We start from the raw sequence: 13,102 nt of genomic DNA, 5'->3' as shown, positions 1-13,102 counted from the left end.
GCAGAGAGCCAGATGCAGGGCTCGATCCCAGGACTCTGAAATCAAGACCTGAGCTGAAGGCAGAGGCTTAACCCACTGAGCCACCCCGGTGCCCCAGTACCTTTCCTTTTCTAAATACCATTTGGAAATGATGATTTTACATAAAGCCTAAAAGGAAACAAGGAAGGAAACTTACCCTGGTTGTTTTCCTTGCAAATCTTTGATGTCCAGGATAACATCTGCACAAACTAGAGAACATTCAGATATTAAAGAAACATGCCACGAGACAGACAAATCTAGCTGTTGTCAGACGACAAGACACCTTTCCAATTTTCATCACCTGCCAAAACATGCGCTTGCATCTAAGGTGGAAATCTACTAACAGTGTAAAAATAAGCCAAGAATGATAAGAATTACAAATCCTTCTCTTGTAATGCAGTAACATCTGACTCAATTCTCAAAGTCTGTGTGCTCATGAAGGGCTGAAGGTTCTGGCATCTAGGCTCTTGCCCTCTAAGCTTCCTCCTCCCACTCCCACCATGGTCCAGGGCTAACGTGCCTTTCCCTTTCCCATGCCTCACACACTTCACATCGGAGACATCTTTAAGGAGGTCCGTCTGTCGGAGAGATGCAGGAGACGAGAGTAAGATCTGGCTATGAAGAGAGCAGGATCAGCCTCTAGGAGCCGGAAGGCCAGAGGAGGCTAGAAAGGAGCAAGGAAAAAAAGGAAGCAGCAGCACCCCAGACGGAGTTTTCTCAGGTAAGGAGAGGAGGCTCTAGGTCTTGGGACAGCAGGGCCCTGCGCTGCCAGACGCACATTCGAGCTCACTTCAGCAGCTCTTTGGAACAGGTTTTCAGCCATAAAGGCAAAGAAATGCAGTACGCTTAAGTACAGTAATAACTCAAAGTTTGACCTCTTGGGGTAAAAAATAAATTCAGAGGCTAATTCTGAAAGGTCTCTGTGAACGGATGTAAAAAGGTCTCCAGAACACGGTGTTAAAGTAATAAGCAGGAGGCAAACAAGCTTTTGCGCGAAGACGGACAGGGCTGGGAATAAGAATCCATGTTCATATTTGCTTCCGCAGGAATAAAGAAACTCTTGAAGGACACATCAGAAACGAAAAAGGTTATTTACTTATTTGGGCGGAGAGAACTAAGCAGGTGTCCGAGGACAGGGGCAGCAGGAAGACCGTTCACTGCGAATCTTACCATTTCCGGTTCTCAAATTACAGGACTTTATTATCCATTCAAAATGAAATTTAAAAAAATTTGGGCGAGAGTACCTCAAGTTACAGGGATAGGTGGTTCATGCATTTTGAATGAAAAAAATTATCCTGTATCTATGAGCCTTTCCAAATCCATCTACTTTCCCTCAAACCTCCCCCAGCCCCGCTGCCCCCATGGCTGTTTCCTTCCTCGTGTTCTGTTTGCTGCAGCAGCAGGAAACAAGGAGGCAGAAGGCAGAGCGGGAGGAGCGGCTGCTGCTAGGACGACAGAAATGGCTGGGAAGAGAGACTTTCTCTGGGCCACGGGGAGTAGGAACAGGACGCTAGGGCTGGCTTTGCAGCACTCCGGCACCGCCCAGGCTACAGTCCGCTCAAGACTAGCTCTTCTGGAGGCAAGGGCTCACGTGGGGAGCCGGTCTTCCTCACGGATCGGGAAGCAGATGTGGTCGGAGCACACAGCCCGAGGCATCAAGGGTGCTCTACGGCATCCTACAGGGGAATTGCTCCACAATGGATCAGACCTACAAAATGGGGCCCCTCTCTTCCCTGTGTGTGAGCGCTCAGGTGGTCCACGTTTCTACAGACGTGTGCTTACCTACGTGCACATACACACAAGCCATCTCACAGAGTTCCTTCTGCTTTGGAACTATAAGTCACGCTTTCTGACTTAATCCCCTTTTGCTGAATTTCTCCCAAACTTCGCACCAGCTGACCTTGCTGAGAAGGTCAAGTGCTCCATGTCAGCTACCTTCATGATAATTCATACACTTTCCTCTTAGAAAAGAGCAAACATCAAGAGTGAGTAAAAACACAAGCTAAGAAGGTTGAAGTAACCAAAGATAAACAAGATCTTTTTTCCAGAGTGCTCACTGCTGACAAGGGTCAGGGCAGCGGCCAAATCAAGAGCCGTGTATGCTCATGCCCTCCACGGCTGCACGTAATTACGTCATAGTAGAAACACCATATGAGAAAGGGTGCATTTTCCAGATCTTCTACTACTTAGAGATATAAAGAGGACAGTTAGATATATACAGTTGATCCTTGAAAACTACAAGGGTTAGGGGCACTGACCCCCTTAGCAGTCGAAACTCCATGGAGAACTTCTAACTCCTCAAAAACGTCACTACTGATAGCCTGCCATGGACCAGACATCTGCCTTACCCATCGTATCAGTTGTCAAGTAGCACTTATTCTGTATGTTGTATGTATTATATACTGTATTCTTACAATAGGTAGGCTAGAGAAAGGAAAAGGTTATCGAGAAACTCATCAGGAGAAAAGATATTTACAGTACTGTGCTGTATTTATCAGAAAAAAATCCAGGTGTGAGGGGACCCACAGAGTTCCAGCCTGTGTTACTCAAGGGTCAACTGTACGTCTAAGATGCAGGACTCCTGGCCTTCTGAGGGGGGCTGCCGGAGGGCTGCAGCAGCAGTGCTCCTACCTGAGGGGAGGAGGGCTCCAGCAGCTTGGACAAGTTGGAGAGAACAGTGACTAGCAGGAGGGCTTCTTTGCTGTTGAAGTCTTCCTCTTGGCTGCTAAGTAAGTTCAACAGAGACCTCTGGGAAAGGAAGGTACACACGGAAACGTTAGCAGGCATGTTCCTGTCACGGAGAAGAGACATCTAGCCAGAGACTCCTAAGGCCGGGACAGAAAGGATTCAAAGCGATCAAAATCCCAAGGGGACAAAGCCTGAAAATAAACCTGGATTGAACAAGTCATTTCCTACCCTGTTCTCGACCCAAATCTGAGTGTTCCCTTGAAAACTATGGACTCCTCCTCCTCTAACTCTCTGCCAAATGGGCGATAGGAATGAACAATGCAGTGCGCCCAACTTTGGAAGGCTCGTAACCCTCTGAGGCCCTCCGCGGACGTCGGGCACGGACGGTGCCCCGGCCCCAGCTCTGCCCCGCCTTCCCTTGCCCTGTCTCCCTCTCGCCACCTGAAATACTCTTTTATCTGTCAGCCACTTTCCCCACTCAGGGAAAGCTCTCCAAGGGGAGGGATTTTGTTTTTCTCCTGTTACACCCCCAACACCTAGAACAGTCCCTGGCACATAGCAGGAGCTCTGTAATTGTATGTTAAAGAAATCCTCTGTGACAGAAGATCCTGATATTGTGACAACCACTGGTTAGAGACTGGCAGGCTTCACTGTCCAGTCTGTGCAATCCGACGAAGCCAGACCATACCACACGCATGAGGCAAAGACATGCTCCATACACTAATGGGCCCCCGGCCACCTCTTCTTATCAACTCAGTGACTCTCGGAGGCGACGGTGCCACAGGCCATTACCTTCATGCACAGAGCTATGTCCTGCTGGTTTGGATGATGACCCAGAAATCCCAACCTTCTCGCTCGCTGTCTGCCCGCCCCCACCAGCTGGACCAGCCGACAGTTCCCCTGCAGGGCCCTCAGGCAAGCAGGGCAGCGTGCCCGGGCCTCCTACCTGGAACTGCCGGATCTGGAACGCTGCTCTGTGACTGATGCTGTCTTCCGCCTCTTCTCCCTCATTATCTGTGACATCTAGGAAAGGAAAAGAATGTGATCTTCTTTGAAATGGACTGACTTCCTATGCTTTTTTGGCCTTTTAACATTAAGCTAAAATTTTAGAAAGCCAAAAAAAAAAAGTAAGTCTGGGGGCAGATTTAAATGTATTCTTAACGCTCTGCAATTTTGTAGCACTATCTTTCAATTTGCAGTCCCGTGTAAAAGCCGGTAAATGCCAATTCTGAATCCACTAGATGTCACTCCTTAGCAACAAACATTAGGACTGCTCTCAGGTGTCCTCTGGTACATGAGCAAATAGAATCCAGAGGTTTGGTTAAGAAAGAGAAACCCACAGGAAGCCAATTTAGCAAAGCTGAAATGCTCACCCAGAGCCCTGAGAAAGTGGTGGATCTTGGGCTGGTAGAACAGCGACACAGCACCGAGGACCTTCTGCAAGCCCTCCAAGCACAGCAGGGAGATGCTCTTCCCTTTCTCTTTCTTTCCTAGATCTTCCACTGAAGTAGGGATGGAGGTGTATCTCCAAAGTAAGACCCTGAGGAAAAAAAAAGTGGTTAAGCAGAGATTTTATTTTTAAGTCAGCTCTACATCCAACATTGGGCTGGAACTCATGACCCCGAGATCCAGAGTCGCACATTCTACTGGCAGAGCCAGATGGGCGCCCCAGAGAAGTGATTTTATTAATGTCAGGTTCAGGGAGGTACAGTTTTATATGCCATAAAATTCACATCCTGTACATGTACCGTTCAATGCATTTTAACAAACTTATACAGTTGTGTAATCATCCCCACACCCAAGGTATTTCTGTCGTCCCAAAAGCTCCCTTACACCGCTCTGTGCCCCCCCACCGATTTTCCAGTCACTGATCTGATTCTTCTCTATGCTTTTGTTATTTACAAAACAGCAGGTAAAAATGGTAGCTCTTCAGAGTCTAGTCTGCTACTAGCACATGCTTCTGAGAGTCAGCCGTGTGGCAGCATGTGTGGGTGGTTTATCCCCTTTATGCTAAGTAGCATTCCCCTGCACACATACACCAGTTTCTCCACTCAGCTGGATAGGATGTGGGAGTTGTTTGCAAGTTCTATTATGGACAGAGCTACAAATCACAAACCTTTATATGGACAGATGCTTTCACTTCTTTTGGGTAAATACCTAATAGTGAAATGTGTAGCTCATACTAGGTGCGTGCTTAACTTCTGAAGAAAATGCCAAACTGTTTTCTCAAGCGGTCGTACCTTTTTACATTTCCATCAGCGGTGTGTAAGAGTTCAAATGCCTCCATATCCATGATATTTTGGTATTGTCAGTCTTTTTATTATTTTTTAGTTTATGAACTAATTATTGTTGACCATCCTTGTGTGTCCTTATTTGCCACCTACTGGTCTTCTTTTAAAGTAGCTGTTCAAATATTTTGCCCATTTTTAAGTTTGGTTGTTTGCTATCTTAAACTTATTTAAGCTTGAGAGTTCTTTATATACTCTGGCTACCAGTCTTTCATTAGACATGTGCTTTGCAAATATTTCCTCATCTGTGACTTGTCTTTTAATCTTCTGAAGAGTGCTTTTCAAAGAGCACAGTTAAATTTCTTTTTTTTTAAATATAGCTTGTGCTTCTGGTGCTCTAAGAAATCTTTATCTAAAATAAGATCACGAAGATTTTTCTGTTTTCCCCTAGATGTTTTACAATTTTTGGTTTTACATTTATGTCTCTGACCCATTTTAAGTTGAAGTTAATTTTTTATGATGTGTGGAATGAATAAAGGTTCATTGTTTTGAAAAGTGGATGTCCAGCTGTTCTGAGGTGCTTGAGTGGCTCAGTTGTTAAGTGTCTGCTTTCAGCTCAGGCCCTGATCCCAGAGTTCTGGGATTGAGCCTGGCACAGGGCTCCCTGCTCAGTGGGGAGCTTCTTCTCCCTCTCCCCTTCCCCCTGCTTCTGTTCCCCCTCTCACTGTCTCTGTCAAGTAAATAAATAAAATCTTTACCAAAAAAAAAAAAAAAAAAAAAAAAAGGATGTCCAACCGTTTCAAAACCATTTGTTGAAAGAATTTTTTTCTCCATTAAATTACTTTATCACCGTTGTAAAAAACCAAATGAATGTATTTGTGGGATCTATTTCTGTTCTACTCTGCTCCTCTGATTCTGCCAATATGACACGATCTTAAATAAAGTAACTTGATATGACTTGAGAGCAGGTAGTGTGAGTCCTTTAACTTGGTTCTTTTATTTCAAACTTGTTTTAGTTAATCTAGGTCCTTACCTTTTCCACATAAATTTTAGAGTCATCTTGTCAATTACTAAAATAAAGCTTGATAGAATTTTGATTAAAATTGTGTTGAGGGCACCTGGGTAGCTCAGTTGGTTAAGCCACTGCCTTCAGCTCAGGTCATGATCCCAGAGTCCCGGAATCGAGTCCCATATCGGGCTTCTCCTGCTCTGCAGGGAGCTTGCTTCTCCCTTTCCCTTGGCCTCTTCCCCTGTTTGTGCTCTCTCGGTCAAATTAATAAATAAAATCTTAAAAAAATAAATAAATAAAATTGTGTTGAATCTATGGGTCAATCTGCAAAGAATTCACACCTTGACAATACTGAATCTTCTATTCTGTGGACATTTTTACATTTTACATAAAATCCATCTTTACATTTACTTGGGTCTTCTTTGTGCTCTAATGCTTGAGTTTTCATCACATAAATCTTACATGTTAGATTCGCAAGTAAGTTCACATTTTGTGATGTTACTGTAAATGGTCCTGTTTTTAAACTTCAATTTTCAATTGTTCACTGCTAGCATGTAAATAAAAATACAATTTTAAAAATACTGTCCTTGCTTTCTGCAACCTTGCTAAATTGCTCACTTAATACATCTAGTAGCTTTTTAAAAATGTCTTTGGAATTTTTTATGCAGACAACCATAATATCCCTGAAGACCCTATTATTTCTTCCTTCCCACTGTGGATGCCTTTTATTTCTTTTTCTTGTCTTACTGCACTGGCTATGCCTCCAGTATAATGCTGAACAGCAACAGTGAGAGCACAGGGGAGAAAGCATTCAGTCCGTTTAATCATTAAGTACGCTGCTGACATAGGTTTTCGTGGATTGATAAAATTCTCTTTTATTCCTAGTGTGCTCAGAGATTTGATCACAAATTTATGTTGAATTTTCTGCATCTAGTGAGATGATCAGAGTGTTTTCCTTTAGTCTGTTGATATGAATTATGACTCATTTACACATTTTGAGCCAACTTTGCATTCCCGAGAAAATATTGTGCTTAATTACATCATCCTTCTTACAACTACTGGGCTTAACTTGCTAATATTTTTTATATGTATATTCATAAGGGAAATTGGTCAGTTTTCTTACGATGTCTTTGATTGGGTTTTGCATTGGGGAACTGCAGGCCTCATAAATGAGTCAGGACATGTTCCCTCCTATTTTCTGGAAGAGTTTGCATAAATTGGTATTCTTTCTTTCTTCCTTTTTTTTTTGTGGGGGGCGGGGGGGAGAAGGGAAAGGGAAAATCTTAAGCAGGCTACACATCTAGCACAGAGCCTGATGCAGGGCTTGATCCCATGACCCTGAGACCATGTTCTGAGCCGAAATCAAGAGACAGATGCTTAACCGACTGAGCCACCCAGGTGCCTTATATAATTTCTTCCTTAAATATCTGACAAATTTCATCAGTAAGACATCTAGGTACAGAGTTTTCTTTGAGGGAAAATTTTGAACCACAAATTCAATTTCTTTTTTTTTTTTTTTTAAGATATTATCATTCTGTTGAAGTTTTTATTTATTTGCTTTGACAGAGAGCAGGCATGCAAGCACAAGCAGGGGGAGTGGCAGGGAGAGGGAGAAGCCAGCTCCTTGCTGAGCAAGGAGCCGGATGCGGAAGTCAGTCCCAGACCCTGGGATCATGACCTGAGCTGAAGGCAGATGCTTAACTGACTGAGCCACCCAGGCATCCTAAAAGATTTTAATCAATCTCTACACCCAACGTGGGGCTCGACTTACAAACCCCAAGATCAAGAGTCACATGCTCCTCTGACTACGCAGCCAGGCACCTCTCAATTTCTTCAAATAGGCACAGGATTATTCAGTTTACCTATTCCAGAGTTAAAAAAAATTTGTCCATTTAAGCAATCCCGTTTATTGGCATACTGTTACTACAATTTTTACTGTCTGTAGAATCTATAGCTACTATCTCTTCTTCCTCATATCTGATATTTGTAATTGTATCTTCTCTCTTTCCCTCATCAGCCTGGTTACAATTTATTGCATTTACTGATCTCAAAGAATCAGCTTCTGGTTTTATTCATTTTTCTCTGTTGTTTCTTTTTTCAATGATTCTATTTTGTCTTTATTACTTCCTTCTACTAACTTTCATTTTAATCTCTTTTTCTTTTCTTAATGTGGAAATGTACAGATTTGATTTTTTTTCTAATGTAACCACTGACAGTTACAAATTTCTACCTAAGCACTGCTTTAGCTGAATCATACAAATTTTGAAATGTAGTGTTCATTTTCATTCTATTCAAAGTATTTTCTGACTTCTGACTTCCTCTCTACGAGTTATTTAGAAATGCACTTAATTTCCAACCATACAAGGATAATCCAGTTGTTTAAAAAAAGATCATTAAAAATTAAAAGTAATTTTGCTACTGCTTTCTTGTTTAATTCTGTTGTGCTCAGAGAACATACTGATTTCTATTTTAAAAATGTGTTGTTTTATGGCCCCAAACAGGGTCCATTTTGATGAACATACCATGTGCACATAAAAAAAAAAGTGCATTCTGAAGCTGTTGTTCAATATTGTATAGATACCCATGAAGTCAAGCCGGATGACAAGTGCTGCTCAAGTCTTCTATGTCCTTCCTGATATTCTACCTACCAGTTCTCCACTGATTCCTGACGGGGGATGAGTTATTTTTATCCCCTTCAGTGCTATCAGTTTGTGCTTCAAGCATTTTGGTCCTTTGTTCTTGGGTGCAGATACAGCTAAAACTGTTATGTCCACCTGCTGATGAATTAGTCATTAGGTAACAGCCCTCTCTATTCCTGGTAAGAAAGTAACATTTTCTATGTGTCTAATGCTCCACAGCAAAGCAGGACTAGAAAAAAAGACCCAGAACTAGTGAGCGCACTTTTAAGGCATGCCCAAGTTCAAACGGCCTTCAACTCCTCCCCCAACTTCCCCTGTTGGAGATTCCACAGCAAGTGGAACAGGTTTCTGAGGGGACAGTGACTTACCGTGTTATATCACAGAGATTCTGAAAGACCTTCTCCGGGTTTTGGCCATCAGGGCCACTCACATGCCCCGTTTCCTTGAGCTGCTGTACCTTCTGCAGGGCTGCGCTCACCGCGTGGCGCATAAACTCGTTGCTGGACCTCAGAACAGAAAGGCTCTCTTCGTGGCTTTGGGTACTGTCCCTAGAGAGAGAGAGAGAGAGAGAGAGAGAGAGAGAAGAGATTCTGTTACTGCTACTGGGATCCGGAATTTGGTTTTAAGAGCAGAACCTAGGAAGCTCTTAACCACAGCCTCCAGGCAGCCCATGCCGGCCACTGCCACAGCTTCTTTTTACGACCCTCCTTCTCAGGGTGATCTACTTTCCTCCCCTCCCCCAATTCCTTTACTTGGTAAGATTTAAATGCCAGTTTCCTACATGTTTTGTTACTGTTGTTCCTTTTTCAATTCATTGGTTTTTCTTTCTTCCCTTTTTATCTGTTACAATGTTCCAGCTACTCACGTTGATTTTCCTAGAATACCTTACTGTGATCCATTCCTATCTTTTCGTCAGTAGGCCACTGTTTCTAAATTTTTTCTATTAATAATTCAAGGTAGTTCTTTAAAGGAAGACCTAGAATTTGCCAGCTTTCATGTCAAGAAGCTTACAAACCTCCTGACTTATTTATTACATATACACTCAGAACTGGGAACCCAAACTAGATAATACTAGTAAACCTGTTACTATCTTTACTGCACAGATGTCTTTAAGCACTGTTACAAACTTACCTGAAGAGAGCAGTGAGCAGATCAGACACAAATTTCATGGACCAAAAACTTTCCATTTTGTTGGCCGTTTTAGTTTTGCCTTTACCAGCTTTCTCGTTAAGGATGTCAGAGAGTTTCTTGTAACACATAAATAAGCTCAGAACCTCCTCAAACTTGTTCTTACTATATAAAAGGTATAAAAGGAAAGAGACCATTAAGGTCAAGCATCAGAATACTGTGGTTTACTTTCACAGCCAATAATAAGAACATCACAATGTTTCTTCAGATGTTCTCTTTTAAACACATTATAAATGAATTAATTGGCATTAAGTTCCAGATCTCTCTAATTCATCTGTGTTATTTTCTTCCTCTCTTATTTCTACCAGTCAAGGCTGAGCATGAAAGTCCAATACTACCAACCAAACCAAATTTCTCTATTGAAGTCAGAACTTCTTGAGTTCAGGGTCTGGGAACTTGGAATAAATGAAAGCCTGCCACCCCTGTGGTGTATGTTTGGTGTCCTCTGGTAGAAAGAGCAGTCTGGTCTTAAGCTAGATGTCCACCTAAGAGACAGTGTCACAGCCTGTGCTCTGTCCAGTGCCCACTGTACTGTCAGAGTTAAGAAACAAACAAACAGGGGTGCCTGGGTGGCTCAGTAGGTTAAGCCTCTGCCTTCGGCTCAGGTCATGATACCAGGGTCCTGGGATCGAGCCCCGCTTTGGGCTCTCTGCTCAGCGGGAAGCCTGCTTCCCTCTCTGTCTCTGCCTGCCTCTCTGCCTACTTGTGATCTCTGTCAAATAAATAAATAAAATCTTAAAAAAAATAATAATAATAAAAATAATTTATAAACAAACAAACAAAAAAACACAACATAAAACGGGAGTATTCAAATTGCAAAAAGAGTTGTAGCAATACCTTACCTAAAATTACTTATGGAGAAATTATATTCTATTAGAACCTCACAAATTCCCATCACAAGAGAAGCACAGATATTGTTTTTGATGCCAACACCAGTGCTCTGAGAAAAATCTGCTGATTTATCCTAAAAGAGACAAGGTAAAGATTAATGAGCTACGGGGGCGCCTAGCTGGCTCAGTGAGAAGAGCGAGCAAATCTTCATTTCAGGGTTGTGAGTTCAAGCCCCATATTGGGTATGGAGTTTACTCAAAAATAAAATCTTTAAAAAAATTAGTAAGCTACTAAAAACCTACATCACCTGAGATTAAGCAATTACCAGTTCAAAGTCCTCTAGTTCACTCTTAATCATTCTACTAGTAATAGACTCCAACATATCCTCTAACTCTTGGTAGAACTCTTCTTCCTCCTCCTCTTCTTCCTGCTGTAGGGGCATCACTCTACTCTTATACCAGACCAAACAGTGCTGGACACAACACAGCAGATGATCCTGTAGAAGAAAATAGTAAACATTTTTGAGTGTTTAAGGGACAACTTAGGAGGCTGTGGGTAATCAACAGATAAAATTCTTACCCATAAGGCTAAAAGAAGTTCCTCATTAGCATCACAAACTAAGTCAACCCCAATTGGCAAAACTGGAAAAAATTGAACCAACAAAGGCATCCTTTCCTGACCTTTCCGCAAAACTGGCTTTGTGAGTACTGGACACCTCAGACAGCAACATCAGAATGTGCTACTTCTGATCTGGTGGAAATACCATGGAGACTGTAAAGTGAAATTCTCTGACCCTTGAGTCCCACAGGCTGTTTTAAAGACAGGGGCTTATGTTGAGGGCATCTTTAGAAGACCAACAGAGCATCTCCATCTCATGGCACACACAAGAAGACCCATTTATGAAGGCAGGATCTGACAACTTAGAGACCACTTCCCTCCCAGGTCACGAGCTCTAAGTTACTTGGGATAGTGAAGTTTCACTTTTCATCTCTTTTCCCTGTCTCTCTGAGGCTACAGCACAAGAACAGAAAAACAACCTATCCCAGTTCCCCTGAAGGTTCGAGAATGCCAATTCTAGCTTAGCATAAATCATACACTCCCCGCCTCCAACTAATGAAACAGGTTCCCTGGGTTCATCTGCTACTGGGTGACCTTCATTCCCCATTCCAAAGTATATTTTAAGTATATTATATAGTCAAAGAGTCATAAGTGGGAGACAAAATGCTCCTTGGGGGAAGTGATGGATGTCTTGATTTAGTAAAGTGCTGATGTGGAGCTATCTTACTGACAAATCCAACATGGTGATGGATCAGGAAAGCTAAAGAGGGACGATTTAAGAGTAAAATTTCATTGGGAGAACCGGAAGAGTGCTTTCAGGAAGGAGGTCTCTCCTGAAGACTGCCTCTATCAACAAGGTTGATGTTTTCACTTAACAGTAAAAATAATGGTTATAGACGGACCAAAAGACTCACCAGTGGTTCTTGGAGAGAGATCTGATCTCCTTTGGTCAAAATACAAGCTTCTAATTTCAGAGGCGGCAGCACATCAGGTTCTGGCTCATAGAACTGTTTTAACTATATATGGTAATGAAAAAAAGACCCCACAGCTCATGAATGCTTTTCACTTCTTTCACTGGTCGAACTAATGGTACCTTTAAAGTCCAATACCTTCTAAGATGTATTTCCCAAGTGTCCAAAGAACAATGTAGCAAAATTTGTGTTGCTTGGCCTCAAGCATGTCCTTTACCCTTGCTTCAGGCATCATGTGAGATATTCTTTCCTACTCCATTTCCACTAACTCTCCAAAACACATCGCACACTCTCACACCAATTTGTAAACCTGCATAAGCAATCAGCATTTTCAGTATAGCTTGATAGTTAAGTAGAGGCTCCAGAGTCAGAATGGCTGAGTCCAAGTCCCAGGACAACCACTTATTAATAATTTTGGTAAAAGAATCCATGCCTTGGTTCCTCATCTGTGACGTGAGATTATTATTACTATAAACCAATAAGGCTGTATAAGGATTCAACATGCTTACACATGGAAAGTGCTGGAAAACAAACAAACAAACAAACCCAAACTCGCTACTTAGCACATAATAGTGCTCAAGAAACAATAGCCATTATTTTTCTTCTTTTTACTTTTGAAGTCTGCACACTCTTACTGGCCCATATACTAACCTGAGTTGGGAAGCACTGTTCTATGGTTTCATCACAATTTTTTTTTTTGCTTGTTAAGTGTGTGAATGTTGATGAGCTGATTATTACAGTTTGAAATGTACACTATAGTTAACAGGATATAAATTTTTGAGGCCCAAAGGAAAGCTTTTGATAAACAGTATAGTACCTTCCAAATATTTCTACACATCTGAGATCTTAACTTCAAAGGCAGCTTCTTCGGTAGAACTATAACAAAACAAAGGCATACAGAAGTGGGGGAAAAGGGAGAGAAAAAGAACTTTCATTTTTAGCAAGATGGTAGACAAGGCATCTGGAGAAAAC

The 13,102-nt window shown here is 42.1% G+C and overlaps 1 protein-coding gene across 6 annotated transcripts in view; it reads right to left on the bottom strand.

Annotated features, from left to right (window-relative positions):
• Nucleotides 1-13,102, bottom strand: part of FANCI (FA complementation group I) — an 84,697-nt gene that overhangs the window by 10,096 nt on the left and 61,499 nt on the right. For all 6 annotated transcript variants that reach the window (XM_082736063.1, XM_082736062.1, XM_082736064.1 and 3 more), the window contains exons 20-28: nt 12,074-12,175; nt 10,927-11,097; nt 10,613-10,734; nt 9,714-9,875; nt 8,951-9,130; nt 4,080-4,246; nt 3,653-3,729; nt 2,650-2,766; nt 176-227 (exon numbers count right to left, since the gene is read on the bottom strand). In XM_082736063.1, coding sequence (XP_082592189.1) covers nt 176-227; nt 2,650-2,766; nt 3,653-3,729; nt 4,080-4,246; nt 8,951-9,130; nt 9,714-9,875; nt 10,613-10,734; nt 10,927-11,097; nt 12,074-12,175 — 1,150 coding nt within the window. The remainder of the gene's footprint in view (nt 1-175; nt 228-2,649; nt 2,767-3,652; nt 3,730-4,079; nt 4,247-8,950; nt 9,131-9,713; nt 9,876-10,612; nt 10,735-10,926; nt 11,098-12,073; nt 12,176-13,102) is intronic.

Source organism: Mustela nivalis, assembly GCF_964662115.1.
Source record: "Mustela nivalis genome assembly, chromosome: 6".
Classification (NCBI taxonomy): Eukaryota; Metazoa; Chordata; class Mammalia; order Carnivora; family Mustelidae; genus Mustela; species Mustela nivalis.
Note: the sequence above shows the minus strand (reverse complement) of the source record. Positions and strands in the feature narration are given on the sequence as shown.